Source organism: Salmo salar, chromosome ssa12 (assembly GCF_905237065.1).
Source record: "Salmo salar chromosome ssa12, Ssal_v3.1, whole genome shotgun sequence".
NCBI lineage: Eukaryota > Metazoa > Chordata > Actinopteri > Salmoniformes > Salmonidae > Salmo > Salmo salar.
Window position 1 is genome coordinate 94,773,840 of NC_059453.1, and position 21,390 is coordinate 94,795,229.

Sequence of the window (21,390 nt, forward strand, 5' to 3'; positions counted from 1 at the left end):
AAAGGACTTGTTCTCAACTAGCCTACCTGGTTAAATAAAGGACTTGTTCTCAACTGGCCTACCTGGTTAAATAAAGGACTTGTTCTCAACTAGCCTACCTGGTTAAATAAAGGTGAAAAAAAAAAAGTGTAATCTGAGGGAAATATGTGTCTCTAATATGGTCATCATTTTGTGGGCAGTGTTGCACAAAGCCTGTCTTCTCTTGAGAGCCAGGTCTGCCTACGGTGGTCTTTCTCAATAGCAAGGCTATGCTTGCTGAGTCTGTACATAGACAAAGCTTTCCTTAAGTTTGGGTCAGTCACAGTGGTCAGGTATTCTGCCTGTCACGTCCTGACCTGTAAAGGGGCTGTTTGTTATTGTAGTTTGGTCAGGGCGTGGCAGGGGGTGTTTGTTTAGGGTGTTTCGGGGTTGTTTGGGTTATGTTATATGTTAGTGTATTTCTATGTTATTTCTAGTTGGTCTATTTCTATGTGGTGTTTATTGGGTTGGTTGACCTTCAATTGGAGGCAGCTGCTTCTCGTTGCCTCTGATTGAAGGTCCTATTTATAGGGGTGTTTGTTCTATGGGGGTTTGTGTGTAGTTATTTCCTGGTTTAGTGTTTGTTGCACCTGATGGGACTGTTTGGAGTCGTTTGTTTTTTGTATACGTGTTTATTTTGTTTTCCTTCTTCAAATAAAAAAAAGAAGATGAGTATACATTTTCCCGCTGCGTTTTGGTCCACTCCTTACGACAATCGTGACAGAACTACCCACCACAAACGGACCAAGCAGCGGAGGAAGGAGCAGCAGGAGGAATATAAGGATTCATGGACATGGGAGGAGATCCTGGACGGGGCAGGACCATGGCACCAGGCTGGGGAGTACCAGCGCCCTAAGGAGGAGCTGGAGGCAGCCAAGGCGGAAAGGCGCCATTACGAGGCGTTATACGCGCCGATTGGCAAGTGCAAGAGGCAGCCCCAATACTTTTTTTGGGGGGCACACGGGGAGATTGGCTAGGGCAGGCAGTAGACCTGAACCAACTCCCCGTGCTTATTATGGGGAGCAGCGTATCATGAGAGTACCGGTGTATGCGGAAGTGCGCACGATCTCGCCCATGCGCACGCACAGTCCGGTGCGAGCGATCCCAGCCCCTCGCAAGTGCCGTGCTAGAGTGGGCATCCAGCCTGGAAAAAGGATGCCTGCACAGCACATCTGGCCACCAGTGCGCCTCCTAGGCCCAGGCTACCCTACGCCTGCTCTACGTACGGCAGCCATCAGGCCTCTGCGCAGCCCAGTTCGCCCTGTGCCAGCACTCCGCTCGTACAGGGCTACTGTTACCATCGAGCCAGGACAGGTTGTGCAGGTGGTGCGCTCCAGACCGCCGGTGCCTACTCATGACCCAGTGTATCCAGTTCCCGCTCCTCGCACTAGCCTTGAGGTGTGTGTTTCCAGTCTGGCGCCTACAAAGCCAGCACCCCGCACTAGGCTTCCAGTGCGTCAGCCCAGTCCAGTTCGTCCTGCTCCTGCTCCTCGCACTAGCCCTGTGGTGCGTGTCCCTAGTCTGGCGCCTCCAAAGCCAGTCCCACGCATCAGGCCTTCAGTGCGCAGTCCCCGTCCAGAGCTTCCGACAACAGTTCCTCGTCCAGAGCTTCCGACGACAGTTCCCCGTCCAGAGCTTCCGGCGACAGTTCCCCGTCCAGAGCTTCCGGCGACAGTACCACGTCTAGAGATGGCCCACAGTTCGGAGCCTGCAGAGACGGCCCACAGTCCGGAGCCTGCAGAGACGGCCCGCAGTCCGGAGCCAGCAGAGACGGCCCGCAGTCCGGAGCCAGCAGAGACGGCCTGCAGTCCGGAGCCAGCAGAGACGGCCCGCAGTCCGGAGCCAGCAGAGACGGCCCGCAGTCCGGAGCCAGCAGAGACGGTCCGCAGTCCGCAGCCAGCAGAGTCGCCCTCCAGTCCGGAGCTCCCAGAGTCGCCCTCCAGTCCGGAGCTCCCAGAGTCGCCCCCCAGTCCGGAGCTCCCAGAGTCGCCCCCCAGTCCGGAGCTCCTAGAGTCGCCCTCCAGTCTGGAGCTCCCAGAGTCGCCCTCCAGTCCGAGGTCTCCAGCGACGCGCATCAGCCCGAGGTCTCTAGCGACGCGCATCAGCCCGAGGTCTCCAGCGACGCGCCTCAGCCCGAGGTCTTCAGCGATGCGCCTTAGTCCAGAGACTTCGGGAGGGGTAAATAATAATAAGCAGTTAGCGGGGGTGGACAGGTTAGGTTGGGGAGTAAGGCCGAAGCCTGAGCCACCTCCGTAGTAGGAGGTTGGGGAGGGGGGGTGTAGTACAAGAACCGTCGGTGACGGTGGCCACCCTCCCTTCCCTCCCATTAGTTAGGGGATTCTTTTTGTGTTGGGGTTTATTTATTTATTTTATTTATTTATTTTTTGTTTAAGGTGCATCCGGGGTCTGCACCTTTGGGGGGGGGGTACTGTCATGTCCTGACCAGTAAAGGGGCTGTTTGTTATTGTAGTTTTGTCAGGGTGTGGCAGGGGGTGTTTGTTTAGGGTGTTTCGGGGGTTGAATGGGTTATGTTCTATGTTAGTGTATTTCTATGTTATTTCTAGTTGGTCTAGTTGGTCCTTCTTCAAATAAAAAACGAAGATGAGTATACATTTTCCCGCTGCGTTTTGGTCCACTCCTTACGACAATCGTGACACTGCCACTGTGTACTCTCTTTTTAGGGCCAATTAGCTTTCTAGTTTTCTCAGTTTTTTTGTTAATTCTTTCCAATGTGTCAAGTAATTATCTTTTTGTTTTCTCATGATTTGGTTGGGTCTAATTGTGTTGCTGTCCTGGGGCTCTGTGGGGTGTGTTTGTGTTTGTGAACAGAGCCCCAGGACCAGCTTGCTTAGGGGACTCTTCTCCAGGTTCATCTCTCTGTAGGTGATGGGTTTGTTATGGAAGGTTTGGGAATCGCTTCCTTTTAGGTGGTTGTAGAATTTAACGTCTCTTTTCTGGATTTTGATAATTAGCGGGTATCGGCCTAATTCTGCTCTGCATGCATTATTTGGTGGTTTACGTTGTACACTGAGGATATTTTTGCAGGACTCTGCATGCAGAGTCTCCATTTGGTGTTTGTCCCATTTTGTGAATTTTTGGTTGGTGAGTGGATCCCAGACCTCACAACCATAAAGGACAATGGGTTCTATAACTGATTCAAGTATTTTTAGCCAGATCCTAATTGGTATGTCGAATTTTATGTTCCATTTGATGGCATAGAAGGCCCTTCTTGGAATTTTTATTTGTGGTCATGGCGACTGGACATTTTTTTTGGAACACCATTATTTTGGTCTTACTGAGATTTACTGTCAGGGCCCAGGTCTGTGCAGAATCTGTGCAGAATCTGTGCAGAAGATCTAGGTGCTGCTGTAGGCCCTCCTTGGTTGGTGACAGAATCACCATATCATCAGCAAATAGTAGACATTTGACTTCAGATTCTAGTAAGGTGAGGGCCGGGTGCTGCAGACTGTTCTAGTGCCCTCGCCAATTCATTGATATACGTTGAAGAGGGTGGGGCTCAAGCTGCATCCCTGTCTCAGCCCACGGCCCTGTGGGAAGAAATGTGTGTGTTTTTTGCCTATTTTAACCCCACACTTGTTGTTTGTGTACATGGATTTTATAATGTCGTATGTTTTACCCCAACACCACTTTCCATCAATTTGTATAGCAGACCTCATCCCAAATTGAGTCAAAGACTTTTTAGAAATCAATAAAGCATGAGAAGACTTTGCCTTTGTTTTGGTTTGTTTGTTTGTCAATTAGGGTGTGCAGGGTGAATACGTGGTCTGTCGTACGATAATTTGATAAAAAGCCAATTTGACATTTGCTCAGTACATTGTTTTCACTAAGGAAATGTACGAGTCTGCTGTTAATGATAATGCAGAGGATTTTCCCAAGGTTGCTGTTGACGCATATCCCACGGTAGTTATTGGGGTCAAATTTGTATCCACTTTTATGGATTGGGGTGATCAGTCTTTGGTTCCAAATATTAGGGAAGATGCCCGAGCTAAGGATGATGTTAAAGAGTTTTAGTATAGCCAGTTGGAATGTATGTCTATTTGATCATTTCATTGAGGATACTATCAACACCACAGGCCTTTTTGGGTTGGAGGGTTTGTATTTTGTCCTGTAGTTCATTCAAGGTAATTGGAGAATCCAGTGGGTTCTGGTAGTCTTTAATAGTTGAATCTAAGATTTGTATTTGATCATGTATATGTTTTTGTTGTTTGTTCTATGTTATAGAACCTAAACAATTGGAGAAGTGGTTTACCCAGACATCTCCATGTTGGATAGATAATTCTTCATGTTGTTGTTTGTTTAGTGTTTTCCAATTTCCCCAGAAGTGGTTAGAGTCTATGGATTCTTCAATTACATTGAGCTGATTTCTGACGTGCTGTTCCTTCTTTTTCCGTAGTGTATTTCTGTATTGTTTTAGTGATTCACCATAGTGAAGGCGTAGACTCAGGTTTTCTGGGTCTCTATGTTTTTGGTGGGACAGGTTTCTCAATTTCTTTCTTAGGTTTTTTCATTCTTCATCAAACCATTTGTCATTGTTGTTAATTTTCTTCAGTTTTCTGTTTTACATTTTTAGATTTGATAGGGAAGCTATAATGTTTAGGTTTTCTACTGCCAGGTTTACACCTTCACTATTACAGTGGAACGTTTTGTCCAGGAAGTTGTCTAAAAGGGATTGAATTTGTCGTTGCCTAATTGTTTTTTGGTAGGTTTCCACACTACATTCCTTCCATCTATAGGATTTCTTCATATTACTCAGTTCCTTTGGCTTTGATGCCTCATGATTGAGTATTGCTCTGTTCTAGCAGACTGATTTTGCTGGGATCTGATAGGGGTGTCAGTGGGCTGACTGAACGCTCTGAGAGACTCTAGGTTGAGGTCAGTGATAAAGTAGTCTACAGTACTCCTGCCAAGAGATGAGCTATAGGTGTACCTACCATAGGAGTCCCCTTGAAGCCTACCATTGACTGTACATACCCAGCGTGTGACAGAGCTGCAGGAGTTGTGACCCGTTTTTGTTGGTTATGTTGTCATAGTGTTTGTCCCCTCTCTGTAACCTAGAGGGCAACCAGTGGGTCCATCTCCTCTTTACCATGTTTCTTGTAGGATGACAATGTCTGTATTTACGATTTGTTTCATGAAGTCCAGGTTCCTGCTCTTTAGGCCAAAGGCAGATGACCTCAGGCCTTGGATATTCCAGGATGAGATGGTGAAGGCTTTGTGTTCCATAGAGTGTCTGTTGTTGTTGGTTGTGTGGTTTGGTCTCAGGCCAGTGAGTGTGAGCAGAGCCTGCTGAGCATCTGGTACATGCCATTGGCTTGGGCTAGTGTAAGAGAGGGGGTTGGGCCTGTTTGCCTGCTCACGGCCTGGGCGTGTGGGTGACTTCCATGTTGAGGCCCTCTTTGTGGGAGTGGGGGGCATGGGGTGGGCAGGAGGGGCATAGGTCTGATCTGAGGGGGCCTAAATGGGATGTGGGCATGGTTGACTTGGGGGGGTGTTGATTGGTCGGGGTGGGGGTGTGGATGTGGCTGGTGGTATTGTGGTCTGGATGTAGGTCCTCTCAGCGTGGGTCCTCTATGTGTAGGTCCTCTCAGCGTGGGTCCTCTATGTGTAGGTCCTCTCAGCGTGGGTCCTCTATGTGTAGGTCCTCTCAGCGTGGGTCCTCTATGTGTAGGTCCTCTCAGCGTGGGTCCTCTATGTGTAGGTCCTCTCAGCGTGGGTCCTCTATGTGTAGGTCCTCTCAGCGTCGGTCCTCTATGTGTAGGTCCTCTCAGCGTGGGTCCTCTATGTGTAGGTCCTCTCAGCGTGGCGCCTCTATGTGTAGGTCCTCTCAGCGTGGCGCCTCTATGTGTAGGTCCTCTCAGCGTGGGTCCTCTATGTGTAGGTCCTCTCAGCGTGGGTCCTCTATGTGTAGGTCCTCTCAGCGTGGCGCCTCTATGTGTAGGTCCTCTCAGCGTGGCGCCTCTATGTGTAGGTCCTCTCAGCGTGGCGCCTCTATGTGTAGGTCCTCCCAGCGTGGCGCCTCTATGTGTAGGTCCTCTCAGCGTGGCGCCTCTATGTGTAGGTCCTCTCAGCGTGGGTCCTCTATGTGTAGGTCCTCTCAGCGTGGGTCCTCTATGTGTAGGTCCTCTCAGCGTGGCGCCTCTATGTGTAGGTCCTCTCAGCGTGGCGCCTCTATATGTAGGTCCTCTCAGCGTGGGTCCTCTATGTGTAGGTCCTCTCAGCGTGGGTTCTCAATGTGTAGGTCCTCTCAGCGTGGGTCCTCTATGTGTAGGTCCTCTCAGCGTGGGTCCTCTATGTGTAGGTCCTCTCAGCGTCGGTCCTCTATGTGGGTCCTCGCGACACCATTCTGTATACATCTCGCCCTTCGTTCGACACTGTGTTAACAAACCTCCAAACGAGCTTCAACGCCATAGAACACTCCTTCTGTGGCCTCCAACTGCTCTTAAATGCTAGTTAAACTAAATGCATGCTCTTCAAACGATCGCTGCCCGCACCAGCCCGCCCGACTAGCATCACTACTCTGGACGGTTCTGACTTAGAATATGTGGACAACTACAAATACCTAGGTGTCTGGTTAGACTGTAAACTCTCCTTCCAGACTCACATTAAGCATCTCCAATCCAAAATTAAATCTAGAATCAGCTTCCTATTTCACAACAAAGCCTCCTTCACTCACGCCGCCAAACATACCCTCGTAAAACTGACTATCCTACCGATCCTCGACTTCAGCAATGTCATTTTCAAAATAGCCTCCAACACTCTACTCAGCAAATTGAATGCAGTCTATCACAGTGCCATCCGTTTTGTCACCAAAGCCCCATATACTACCCACCACTGCGACCTGTATGCTCTCGTTGGCTGGTCCTCGCTACATATTTGTCGCCAACCCCACTGGCTCCAGGTCATCTAGAAGTCTTTGCTAGGTAAAGCTCTGCCTTATCTCAGCTCACTGGTCACCATAGCAGCACCCACCCGTAGCACGCGCTCCAGCAGATATATCTCTCTGGTCACCCCCAAAGCCAACACCTCCTTTGGCCGCCTTTCCTTCCTGTTCTCTGCTGCCAATGACTGAAACGAATTGCAAAAATCACTTTAATTGGAGACTTATATCTCCCTCACTAACTTTAAGCACCAGCTGTCAGAGCAGCTTACCGATTACTGCAGCTGTACACAGCCCATCTGTAAATAGCCCATCCAGCCAGCTACCTACCTCATCCCATATTTGTTTTTGTTTTTCTGCTCTTTTGCACACCAGTATTTCTACTTGCACATCCACATCTGCACATCTATCACTCCAGTGTTAATTGCTAAATTGTAATTACTTCGCCACTATTGGCCTATTTATTGCCTTACCTCCTTACTTCATTTGCACACACTGTATATATATTTTTCTACTGTATTATTGACTGTACGTTTGTTTATTCCATGTGTAACTCTGTGTTGTTTTTTGTCACACTGCTTTGCTTTATCTTGGCCAGGTCGCAGTTGTAAATGAGAACTTGTTCTCAACTGGCCTACCTGGTTAAATAAAGGTGAAATAAAAATAAATAAATAAAACGTGTAGGTCCGGGGGGAGGTCCCGCAGGCCGAGTGTCTGGGCGGGGAGTCTATTGATCTGTTGTCCTGTGTGAAGTGTTGGGGCTGCATGTGAGAGCGATGTCCTTTAGGGTCCGGGCGAAGGTGGGCACTGCTGCCTTGTATAGGTGGACCTGGTCATAGAGGCTGTTCAAGTCCAGGGTGGAGTGGTGGGCCAGGAAAACATTTGGTTTTGTGGCACAGTCACGGGAAATACTTGTGTTTACCCGCTGTATGGTAGCAGGGTGGAAGTCTTTTCGTGGTAGCAGGGTGGAGATAACCACTTGTGCGTTGGGAAAAATAGAAGAAGGGGGGGGGTTGTCAGGGTGGAACCCCCTGGGCTTTTGGTTCTTCATTTGTCTGTTCTGCTGTGATGTCAACACCATGGTCAGGGTCTGGTGTGGACTGTTCTGCTGGGGTGCTGAGGTGGGCTGTTCTGCTGGCTTCTCAGGGGTGGCCACCTCTCTAGTAGGTTGTTCTCTGTCACACACCATCCCCCTCAACCTCTCCTCCATCCCCCTCTCCCTCTCCTCCATCCCCCTCACCCTCTCCTCCATCCCCCTCACCCTCTCCTCCAGCAGTCTGATCCTCTCCTCCATCCCCCTCACCCTCTCCTCCATCCCCCTCACCCTCTCCTCCAGCAATCTGATCCTCTCCTCCATCCCCCTCACCCTCTCCTCCATCCCCCCTCACCCTCTCCTCCAGCAGTCTGATCCTCTCCCTCCATCCCCCTCACCCTCTCCTCCATCCCCCTCACCCTCTCCTCCAGCAGTCTGATCCTCTCCCTCCATCACCCTCACCCTCTCCTCCATCCCCTCACCCTCTCCTCCATACCCCCTCACCCTCTCCTCCATCCCCCTCACCCTCTCCTCCATCCCCCTCTCCTCCATCCCCCTCACCCTCTCCTCCATCCCCCTCACCCTCTCCTCCATCCCCCTCACCCTCTCCTCCATCCCCTCACCCTCTCCTCCATCCCCCTCTCCCTCTCCTCCATCCCCTCACCCTCTCCTCCAGCAGTCTGATCCTCTCCTCCATCCCCCTCACCCTCTCCTCCATCCCCCTCACCCTCTCCTCCATCCCCCTCTCCTCCATCCCCCTCACCCTCTCCTCCATCCCCCTCACCCTCTCCTCCATCCCCCTCACCCTCTCCTCCATCCCCCCTCACCCTCTCCTCCAGCAGTCTGATCCTCTCCTCCATCCCCCTCACCTTCTCCTCCAGCAGCCTGATCCTCTCCTCCATCCCCCTCACCTTCTCCTCCAGCAGTCTGATCCTCTCCTCCATCCCCCCTCACCTTCTCCTCCAGCAGTCTGATCCTCTCCTCCATCCCCCTCACCCTCTCCTCCATCCCCCTCACCCTCTCCTCCATCCCCCCTCACCCTCTCCTCCAGCAGCCTGATCCTCTCCTCCCTCCCCCTCACCCTCTCCTCCAGCAGCCTGATCCTCTCCTCCATCCCCCTCACCTTCTCCTCCAGCAGCCTGATCCTCTCCTCCATCCCCCTCACCTTCTCCTCCAGCAGCCTGATCCTCTCCTCCATCCCCCCTCTCCCTCTCCTCCATCCCCCTCACCTTCTCCTCCAGCAGTCTGATCCTCTCCTCCATCCCCCTCACCTTCTCCTCCAGCAGTCTGATCCTCTCCTCCATCCCCTCACCCTCTCCTCCAGCAGTCTGATCCTCTCCTCCAGCAGTCTGATCCTCTCCTCCATCCCCTCACCCTCTCCTCCATCCCCCCTCACCCTCTCCTCCATCCCCCCTCAACCTCTCCTCCAGCAGCCTGATCCTCTCCTCCATCCCCCTCACCCTCTCCTCCAGCAGTCTGATCCTCTCCTCCAGCAGTCTGATCCTCTCCTCCCTCCCCCTCACCCTCTCCTCCAGCAGCCTGATCCTCTCCTCCATCCCCCTCACCTTCTCCTCCAGCAGCCTGATCCTCTCCTCCATCCCCCTCACCTTCTCCTCCAGCAGCCTGATCCTCTCCTCCCTCCCCCTCACCCTCTCCTCCAGCAGCCTGATCCTCTCCTCCATCCCCATCACCTTCTCCTCCAGCAGCCTGATCCTCTCCTCCATCCCCCTCACCTTCTCCTCCAGCAGTCTGATCCTCTCCTCCATCCCCCTCACCTTCTCCTCCAGCAGTCTGATCCTCTCCTCCATCCCCCTCACCTTCTCCTCCAGCAGCCTGATCCTCTCCTCCATCCCCCTCACCTTCTCCTCCAGCAGCCTGATCCTCTCCTCCATCCCCCCTCACCTTCTCCTCCATCCCCCTCACCCTCTCCTCCATCCCCCTCTCCCTCTCCTCCAGCAGCCTGATCCTCTCCTCCATCCCCCTCACCTTCTCCTCCAGCAGTCTGATCCTCTCCTCCATCCCCCTCACCTTCTCCTCCAGCAGTCTGATCCTCTCCTCCATCCCCCTCACCTTCTCCTCCAGCAGCCTGATCCTCTCCTCCATCCCCCTCACCTTCTCCTCCAGCAGTCTGATCCTCTCCTCTAGTGCTCTGTTCTTCTCCTGCTCTTGCTTTTTATATTGTTGATATTGTCTCACTACAGTCCAGAGTGCAGATATGTCTCTCTCCAGCTCTCCAGGTCTGGTTAAGGGGTTGTTGTTGTGCTGGACTGTTGTCTGGGTCTGGTTAAGGGGGTGTTGTTGTGCTGGACTGTTGTCTGGGTCTGGTTAAGGGGGTGTTGTTGTGCTGGACTGTTGTCTGGGTCTGGTTAAGGGGTTGTTGTTGTGCTGGACTGTTGTCTGGGTCTGGTTAAGGGGTTGTTGTTGTGCTGGACTGTTGTCTGGGTCTGGTTAAGGGGTTGTTGTTGTGCTGGACTGTTGTCTGGGTCTGGTTAAGGGGGTGTTGTTGTGCTGGACTGTTGTCTGGGTCTGGTTAAGGGGGTGTTGTTGTGCTGGACTGTTGTCTGGGTCTGGTTGAGGGGGTGTTGTTGTGCTGGACTGTTGTCTGGGTCTGGTTAAGGGAGTGTTGTTGTGCTGGACTGTTGTCTGGGTCTGGTTAAGGGGGTGTTGTTGTGCTGGACTGTTGTCTGGGTCTGGTTAAGGGGTGTTGTTGTGCTGGACTGTTGTCTGGGTCTGGTTAAGGGGGTGTTGTTGTGCTGGACTGTTGTCTGGGTCTGTGCTGACTGGAGTGTAATCACCTGCTGTTCCAGCTCCACCTGCCTTACCTCCAGCTGGGTGAATTTATCCTTTATTTCAATGAGGGAGTAGTACTCTGTGCTGGGAGGTTGACTTTCCGCTGGGGATGGCTCGTCTGTGGGGTTATATAATGAAGAGGTCTGGGGGTTGCTGGTCTGTGGGGTTATATAATGAAGAGGTCTGGGGGATGCTGGTCTGTGGGATTATATAATGAAGAGGTCTGGGGGTTGCTGGTCTGTGGGGTTATATAATGAAGAGGTCTGGGGGTTGCTGGTCTGTGGGGTTATATAATGAAGAGGTCTGGGGGTTGCTCGTCTGTGGGGTTATATAATGAAGAGGTCTGGGGGTTGCTGGTCTGTGGAGTTATATAATGAAGAGGTCTGGTCTGACCCGCTCGGGGTGGGGGTATCTTTCTCAAGGGAGAGCTTCTCCTGCTGAGCTAATTCTTTGATTAGGTGAAAGTCCAGGTGAAACTGTTTGGGGTTGCCCTGTACCAATACTGTTCCAGACTTATAGAGATTTATATTAGCTGACTCAGTGTCCTCATTGTCTAATATTCAGAGTTTCCACCCTTCGTTAACACCCCACTTCATAACAGAGGGGTCGTGTGTTAATATAGCACTGTGCCATGCCAGGGGATGGTCTGTGTGGAAGATTAAGTTGCTTATGTTCCTATTTTTATAATAGTCAGCAAAAAGTGTCTCTTTATTTTTCTATAAGGAGCTCCATTTTATACTCTTTTCTTGCTTTATCATTCTTTACATACAAAGGGTTCTGTATTTAATTACCTCTGAACAGCGGGAGGCAGCTTCTAAGGCCTCTCCGTTTGGTTGGAGTAGACTGTTCCACTCTCCTGCCATTGTTGGGCTAAAGGGCTTTGACACCTCTCACTTGACACGTCAGTGCTAATTGAAGTTGTATCTCCTTGTCCTAGCAAGCTTAGTAGTCCAACTCAGCATTCACTCCTCATAAAGTAAAAATATATCATTGTTATGTATTTTTCTTCTTGGCTTTTGAATATAAAATATAGCTTCAGACTAAACATTACTCACTCAGTTCCAGGTTGGATGGTGTTTGTTTGCCAGAGCATTTGCTGTATAGCTTGGGCCTTCCAGGTAATTCCAAAATCAGGTTGTAGGTTTTCAATTTTGATCTGGTGCGAAGGTTATGCTGTGGAGGGTAGAATCCTGTATATGTCCCTCCCAAAAAATCCACGTTTATCTAACTCCAAAATCTATATTTTTTCATGAACATGCTGAAAAATGCAGGAGCTCATCTGCTCATGACCTCTCGCTCTCTCTCTCTCTCTCTCTCTCTCCTCTGTCTCATTGTCTCTGTCTCATTCTCTCTCTCTCGTTCTCTCATTCTCTCTCTCTCATTCTCTCTCTCTCATTCTCCCATTCTCTCATTCTCTCTCGCTCTCTCATTCTCTCATTCTCTCTCGCTCTCCCATTCTCTCATTCTCTCATTCTCTCTCGCTCTCTCATTCTCTCATTCTCTCTCGCTCTCTCATTCTCTCATTCTCTCTCTCGCTCTCTCTCTCTCAATTCAAAGGGGATTTATTGGCATGGGAAACGTGTTTACATTGCCAAAGCGAGTAAAAAAACAGAAGTTGGAAGGCACTAAACAATATCAACAACAAAAAAGAGTAGAAATGAACAAAGATCAAGGCATTTCAAGTGTTGTATTATAAGCTATTTAGAGTGTTTCAACAATGCGCAAATAGTTGTAGTACGAATAGTAGGGGAAGATAAATAAACATGTTGGTATTTACAATGCTGTTTGTGCTGCACTGGTTGCCCTTTTCTTATGGCAAACGGTCTCTCTCTCTCTCTCTCTCCAGATGTAACAATGAGAACGAATGGTACCAGATCCATGAAAACATCATAAGAAAGTCCAGCACCAAGTACACAGCTCCCAGCACCAACTATGGTACGTTACGTTGCCTACCGTTTACTGATTTAACATGTTGGGATCCCCAATATAACACCAACTATGGTATGTTACGTTGCCTACCGTTTACTGATTTAACATGTTGGGATACCCAATATAACACCAACTATGGTATATTACGTTGCCTACCGTTTACTCACTTAACATTTTAATTCAAATGAATCAACACTTTATTTCATATCGTACAAAGAACGCCTATGTAAATGATTAGTAGGTTTAGACATCCATCTTACTCCAAAACAAGAGATGACTGAGTAGTTAAATGAATAGTGTTTAATACATATAATCACACAGAATGTCAGGGCCTGTTCACCCATTAGCTAGATCTCTAGGAACAAGGTTGGCCATGCATATTCTAGGTCTATGCACAGTTGTTTTATTTTAGCCCCTTTTTCTCCCCAATTTCGTATTTACGACCTTGTCTCATTGCTGCAACTCCCCAATGGGCTCGGTAGAGGCGAAGCTCGAGTCATGCGTCTTCCGAAACAAGAAGCCACACTTCTTAACACCTGCTCGCTTAACCCGGAAGCTAGCCTCACCATTGTGTCGGAGGAAACACCGTTCAACTGACGACCGAAGTCAGCCTGCAGGCGCCTGACCCGCCACAAGGAATCGCTAGAGTGCGATGATCCAAGTAAAGCCCCGCCGGCCAAACCCTCCCCTAACTCGGGCGACGCTGGGCCATTTGGGCACCGCCCTATGCGACTCCCGGTCACGGCCATAAACATAGAAATTAGACCAGGACTTACTTCCTTATTCTCAAGTGATATAACATTTGGTATTTTGTATCGTCATAGTTCTCTCTTTGGGACTAGCAATCTGTTATCTAGCTAGCTTAGCTACTTGCTAGATAGCTAACATTGTTGTTTTATACCAAATTGTGTTATTGTATTGTCATAGTTCTCTCTTTGGGACTAGCAATCTGTTATCTTGCTATTTTAGCTACTAACTCGGTAGCTAACGTTGTTGTTTTATACCAAATTGTGTTATTGTATTGTCATAGTTCTCTCTTTGGGACTAGCAATCTGTTATCTAGCTAGCTTAGCTACTTGCTAGGTAGCTAACATTGTTGTTTTATACCAAATTGTGTTTTTGTATTGTCATAGTTCTCTCTTTGGGACTAGCAATCTGTTATCTAGCTAGCTTAGACCAGGATTTACTTCCTTATTCTCAAGTGATATAACACAGGTAGCTAACATTGTTGTTTTATACCAAATTGTGTTATTGTATTGTATCTAGCTAGCTTAGACCAGGACTTACTTACTTATTCTCAAGTGATATAACACAGGTAGCTAACATTGTTGTTTATACCAAATTGTGTTATTGTATTGTCATAGTTCTCTCTTTGGGACTAGCAATCTGTTATCTAGCTAGCGTAGCTACTTACTAGGTAGCTAATATTGTTGTTTTATACCAAATTGTGTTTTTGTATTGTCATAGTTCTCTCTTTGGGACTAGCAATCTGTTATCTAGCTAGCTTAGACACAAGCTCGGTAGCTAACATTGTTGTTTTATACCAAATCAAACTAACATTTGTGTCATTAAAAATACTAATATTGGATGGCTGTCTATCCTATTTATACTGTATGTAGCAAGCTAGCTAGTGGAAGTTACCTTGAATTTTTAAATTTTTTAATTTATTTTTGAATAGATGGTAAACATGTGTGCTACACATCATCCTGGTGCCGCCAATTCGTGCTGCTAGCGTTACTATCGATGCAGGCAATGCAACCCGCTGTGATGCTTCTTTGGGAAATCTCTAAACTATAATTTTGTGAGATAGATTCGTCCCCGGTCATAAAGACCATCCCACCTACGAATATTATGGTGAAAGCATTTTGATCTTGAGAAAACAACTAGATCAAGTTAGCTAGCTTAGCTGTAAATAAACACAATGGAATGTCTTTGGGGTTCCAGGGTTCACTTCCGCTGCTCCTCAAAAAGCTGTTATTAAGGTCTATACTAGTGAAGCACTGAGGACTGACGCCCTCTGCACACAATCTCACCACTTCCATACACTCTGATAATCTCTGTAATTGGTAGCCTACCTATATGAATGTCCTTCTCTTAGTTGATATTGTGTACGTCAAGAGGACGTGAAGAGGCTCAATACCCATCCCCCATCCCTCTCAAAGCTCATTGGAGGAGAGGATCCAATGTCCCTCCCCTCGGGACCTCCTCCTCCAATGAGCTTTGAGAAGGACGCGAGAGGAATCAACGATGTGAGGACAGAGCCTTACTTAATTACATGTTAACCATTCTTTACCTCATAACTGTAGTCCCCATCTACCCATAACAGTTTACCTCATAACCGTAGTCTCCATCTACCCATAACACAGTTTACCTCATAACCGTAGTCACCATCTACCCATAACACAGTTTACCTCATAACCGTAGTCCCCATCTACCCATAACACAGTTTACCTCATAACCGTAGTCCCCATCTACCCATAACACAGTTTACCTCATAACCGTAGTCCCATCTACCCATAACAGTTTACCTCATAACCGTAGTCCCATCTACCCATAACACAGTTTACCTCATAACCGTAGTCACCATCTACCCATAACACAGTTTACCTCATAACCGTAGTCCCCATCTACCCATAACACAGTTTACTTCATAACCGTAGTCCCCATCTACCCATAACACAGTTTACCTCATAACCGTAGTCCCCATCTACCCATAACACAGTTTACCTCATAACCGTAGTCCTCATCTACCCATAACACAGTTTACCTCATAACCGTAGTCTCCATCTACCCATAACACAGTTTACCTCATAACCGTAGTCCCCATCTACCCATAACACAGTTTACTTCATAACCGTAGTCCCCATCTACCCATAACACAGTTTACCTCATAACCGTAGTCTCCATCCACCCATAACACACAGTTTACCTCATAACCGTAGTCCCCATCTACCCATAACACAGTTTACCTCATAACCGTAGTCTCCATCCACCCATAACACACAGTTTACCTCATAACCGTAGTCCCCATCTACCCATAACACAGTTTACCTCATAACCGTAGTCTCCATCCATCCATAACACACAGTTTACCTCATAACCGTAGTCCCCATCTACCCATAACACAGTTTACCTCATAACCGTAGTCTCCATCTACCCATAACACACAGTTTACCTCATAACCGTAGTCTCCATCCACCCATAACACACAGTTTACCTCATAACCGTAGTCCCCATCTACCCATAACACAGTTTACCTCATAACCGTAGTCTCCATCCACCCATAACACACAGTTTACCTCATAACCGTAGTCCCCATCTACCCATAACACAGTTTACCTCATAACCGTAGTCTCCATCTACCCATAACACACAGTTTACCTCATAACCGTAGTCCCCATCTACCCATAACACAGTTTACCTCATAACCGTAGTCCCCATCTACCCATAACACAGTTTACCTCATAACCGTAGTCTCCATCCACCCATAACACACAGTTTACCTCATAACCGTAGTCCCCATCTACCCATAACACAGTTTACCTCATAACCGTAGTCCCCATCTACCCATAACACACAGTTTACCTCATAACCGTAGTCCTCATCTACCCATAACACACAGTTTCACGTCACAGTGTACTTGGACAAGGTCTGACTGGTTTCTATCTAACGTTCATCTTACAATTATAGCTGCTGATATAGTGACTCATTATTTTTTACCCAGTGCAGATCTGATTTGCGAGGACCTTTTTTTTTTCTTCTCCATTTTAGATTGAAACGGAAAGATCCCTTTCTCCTCAGCTCCGTACATCCGTGGGAGTTTCTGCAGATGCTGAGAGTTAGTTAGCTGTTAGCATCCTCAGGGACCCATGCAATATGTATGAAACTTTTAACTACTGCAGAGACAATTATCTCAAGCTTTCATGCTTTAAATGGTTGCAAAAAAGCCTGAGAATGGCAGGCAGAATGAGAATGTATTTTCTGTATTAAAAGTACACCGGTAGGAGATGTGGCGTTCTGTATTAAAAGTACACTACTAGGAGATGTGGCGTTCTTGTCACATCCTGACCAGCAGAGGGCGTATTGCTTAGTCTAGGTCAGGATGTGGCAGTGGGTTTGTGTTTGTTAAATGTTGGGTTGATGATTGGGACTTCCAATTGAAGGCAGGTGTGTATAGTTCCCTTTGATTGGAAGTCCTATATAGGTGTGTGTGTTTGTCTTTGGGGTGGTGGGGAATTGTTCTGTGTTGAGCCTATGCTAGCCAGACTGTTTGTAGTTGTTCGTTCGTTCTTTTTGTTTTGTGATTTTGTACGTTCATTTTTTGAAGTTAATAAATTCTCAAGATGAGCATACACGTACCTGCTGCGTATTGGTCCTCCTTCACCGACGACAACCGTGACAGAATCACCCACCAACAAAGGACCAAGCAGCGGAAGAAGGCTGGTGAGGTAAGGGAGACCGAGAGGCACCCCCAAGAATTTTTTAGGGGGGGGCACAAGGGCTGTTTGACAGGGCAAGAGCTGCCCGCCAGTCAACAGTCGCCAGAGCTGCCCGCCAGTCAACAGTCGTCGTCAGAGCTGCCCGCCAGTCAACAGTCGTCGTCAGAGCTGCCCGCCAGTCAACAGTCATCGTCAGAGCTGCCTGCCAGTCAACAGTCGTCGTCAGAGCTGCCCGCCAGTCAACAGTCGTCAGAGCTGCCCGCCAGTCAACAGTCGTCAGAGCTGCCCGCCAGTCAACAGTCGTCAGAGCTGCCCGCCAGTCAACAGTCGTCAGAGCTGCCCGCCAGTCAACAGTCGCCAGAGTGGCCAGACTGCGCTGAACTGCCGGAGTGGCCAGACTGCGCTGAACTGCCGGAGTGGCCAGACTGCGCTGACCTGCCGGAGTGGCCAGACTGCGCTGACCTGCCGGAGTGGCCAGACTGCGCTGACCTGCCGGAGTGGCCAGACTGCGCTGACCTGCCGGAGTGGCCAGACTGCGCTGACCTGCCGGAGTGGCCAGACTGCGCTGACCTGCCGGCGTGGCCAGACTGCCCTGAACTGCCGGCGTGGCCAGACTGCCCTGAACTGCCGGCGTGGCCAGACTGCCCTGAACTGCCGGCGTGGCCAGACTGCCCTGAACTGCCGGCGTGGCCAGACTGCCCTGAACTGCCGGCGTGGCCAGACTACCCTGAACTGCCGGCGTGGCCAGACTGCCCTGAACTGCCGGCGTGGCCAGACTGCCCTGACCTGCCGGAGTGGCCAGACTGCCCTGACCTGCCGGAGTGGCCAGACTGCCCTGACCTGCCGGAGTGGCCAGACTGCCCTGACCTGCCGGAGTGGCCAGACTGCCCAGACAGTTCCCAGTTGCCAGACTGCCCAGACTGTCCCGAGCTGCCAGACTGCCCAGACTGTCCCGAGCTGCCAGAGTGGCCCGACTGCCTGGAACGGCCTGCACCTGAGCCACCTCCAGGATAGGTGGGTTGGGGAGGGAGGGTGTAGCACAGTGCCGTCGTTGACGGCAGCCACCCTCCCTTCCCTCCCTTATGGTTTAGGGGTTATTGTTTGTTGGGTTTTTGTTGGGGTATTGGGGATTTTCTTGTTTTTCTTTTTTAGGTGCATCCTGGAGTCTGCACCTTGAGGGGGGGGGTACTGTCACGTCCTGACCAGCAGAGGGCGTATTGCTTAGTCTAGGTCAGGATGTGGCAGGGGGTTTGTGTTTGTTAAATGTTGGGTTGATGATTGGGACTTCCAATTGAAGGCAGGTGTGTATAGTTGCCTTTGATTGGAAGTCCTATATAGGTGTGTGTGTTTGTCTTTGGGGTGGTGGGGAATTGTTCTGTGTTGAGCCTATGCTAGCCAGACTGTTTGTAGTTGTTCGTTCGTTCTTTTTGTTTTGTGATTTTGTACGTTCATTTTTTGAAGTTAATAAATTCTCAAGATGAGCATACACGTACCTGCTGCGTATTGGTCCTCCTTCACCGACGACAACCGTGACAGTTCTGTATTAAAAGTACACTAGTAAGAGATGTGGTGTTCTGTATTGAAAGTACACTACTAGTAGGAGATGTGGTGTTCTGTATTGAAAGTACACTAGTAGTAGGAGATGTGGCGTTCTGTATTAAAAGTACACTCGTAGGAGATGTGGCGTTCTGTATTAAAAGTACACTACTACTAGGAGATGTGGCATTCTGTATTAAAAGTACACTACTAGGAGATGTGGGGTTCTGTATTAAAACTACACTACTAGGAGATGTGGCGTTCTGTATTAAAAGTACACTACTACTAGGAGATGTGGTGTTCTGTATTAAAAGTACACTGGTAGGAGATGTGGCGTTCTGTATTAAAAGTACACTAGTAGGAGATGTGGCGTTCTGTATTAAAAGTACACTAGTAGGAGATGTGGCGTTCTGTATTGAAAGTAAACTACTAGTAGGAGACGTGGCGTTCTGTATTAAAAGTACACTACTAGGAGATGTGGCGTTCTGTATTAAAAGTACACTACTACTAGGAGATGTGGTGTTCTGTATTAAAAGTACACTACTACTAGGAGATGTGGTGTTCTGTATTAAAAGTACACTAGTAAGAGATTTGGCGTTCTGCATTAAAAGTACACTACTACTAGGAGATGTGGTGTTCTGTATTAAAAGTACACTAGTAAGAGATTTGGCGTTCTGCATTAAAAGTACACTACTACTAGGAGATGTGGCATTCTGTATTAAAAGTACACTAGTAGTATGAGATGTGGTGTTCTGTATTAAAAATACACTAGTACTAGGAGATGTGGTGTTCTGTATTAAAAGTACACTAGTAAGAGATTTGGCGTTCTGCATTAAAAGTACACTACTACTAGGAGATGTGGCATTCTGTATTAAAAGTACACTAGTAAGAGATTTGGCGTTCTGTATTAAAAGTACACTACTACTAGGAGATGTGGCGTTCTGTATTAAAAGTACACTAGTAAGAGATTTGGCGCTCTGTATTAAAAGTACACTACTAGGAGATGTGGCGTTCTGTATTAAAAGAACACTACTAGGAGATGTGGCGTTCTGTATTAAAAGTACACTACTAGTAGGAGATCTGGTGTTCTGTATTAAAAGTCCACTACTACTAGGAGATGTGGCGTTCTGTATTAAAAGTACACTAGTAAGAGATTTGGCGCTCTGTATTAAAAGTACACTACTAGGAGATGTGGCGTTCTGTATTAAAAGAACACTACTAGGAGATGTGGCGTTCTGTATTAAAAGAACACTACTAGGAGATGTGGCGTTCTGTATTAAAAGAACACTACTAGGAGATGTGGTGTTCTGTATTAAAAGAACACTACTAGGAGATGTGGCGTTCTGTATTAAAAGAACACTACTAGGAGATGTGGTGTTCTGTATTAAAAGAACACTACTAGGAGATGTGGCGTTCTGTATTAAAAGAACACTACTAGGAGATGTGGCGTTCTGTATTAAAAGTACACTACTAGGAGATGTGGCGTTCTGTATTAAAAGAACACTACTAGGAGATGTGGCGTTCTGTATTAAAAGTACACTACTAGGAGATGTGGCGTTCTGTATTAAAAGAACACTACTAGGAGATGTGGCGTTCTGTATTAAAAGTACACTACTAGAAGATGTGGCGTTCTGTATTAAAAGTACACTACTAGGAGATGTGGCGTTCTGTATTAAAAGAACACTACTAGGAGATGTGGCGTTCTGTATTAAAAGAACACTACTAGGAGATGTGGCGTTCTGTATTAAAAGTACACTACTACTAGGAGATGTGGCGTTCTGTATTAAAAGAACACTACTAGGAGATGTGGCGTTCTGTATTAAAAGTACACTACTACTAGGAGATGTGGCGTTCTGTATTAAAAGAACACTACTAGGAGATGTGGCGTTCTGTATTAAAAGAACACTACTAGGAGATGTGGCGTTCTGTATTAAAAGTACACTACTACTAGGAGATGTGGCGTTCTGTATTAAAAGAACACTACTAGGAGATGTGGCGTTCTGTATTAAAAGAACACTACTAGGAGATGTGGCGTTCTGTATTAAAAGAACACTACTAGGAGATGTGGCGTTCTGTATTAAAAGAACACTACTAGGAGATGTGGCGTTCTGTATTAAAAGTACACTACTAGGAGATGTGGCGTTCTGTATTAAAAGTACACTACTACTAGGAGATGTGGCGTTCTGTATTAAAAGAACACTACTAGGAGATGTGGCGTTCTGTATTAAAAGAACACTACTAGGAGATGTGGCGTTCTGTATTAAAAGAACACTACTAGGAGACGTGGCGTTCTGTATTAAAAGAACACTACTAGGAGATGTGGCGTTCTGTATTAAAAGAACACTACTAGGAGATGTGGCGTTCTGTATTAAAAGAACACTACTAGTAGGAGATGTGGCGTTCTGTATTAAAAGAACACTACTAGGAGATGTGGCGTTCTGTATTAAAAGAACACTACTAGGAGATGTGGCGTTCTGTATTAAAAGAACACTACTAGGAGATGTGGCGTTCTGTATTAAAAGAACACTACTAGGAGATGTGGCGTTCTGTATTAAAAGTACACTACTAGGAGATGTGGCGTTCTGTATTAAAAGAACACTACTAGGAGATGTGGCGTTCTGTATTAAAAGAACACTACTAGGAGATGTGGCGTTCTGTATTAAAAGAACACTACTAGGAGATGTGGCGTTCTGTATTAAAAGAACACTACTAGGAGATGTGGCGTTCTGTATTAAAAGAACACTACT

The 21,390-nt window shown here is 47.8% G+C and overlaps 1 protein-coding gene across 1 annotated transcript in view; it reads left to right on the forward strand.

The window, feature by feature from the left end:
* The window catches only part of LOC106566212 (dedicator of cytokinesis protein 3), a 398,163-nt gene that overhangs the window by 268,554 nt on the left and 108,219 nt on the right, over positions 1-21,390 (forward strand). The window contains exon 13 of the mRNA XM_045691962.1: positions 12,586-12,674. Coding sequence (XP_045547918.1) covers positions 12,586-12,674 — 89 coding nt within the window. The remainder of the gene's footprint in view (positions 1-12,585; positions 12,675-21,390) is intronic.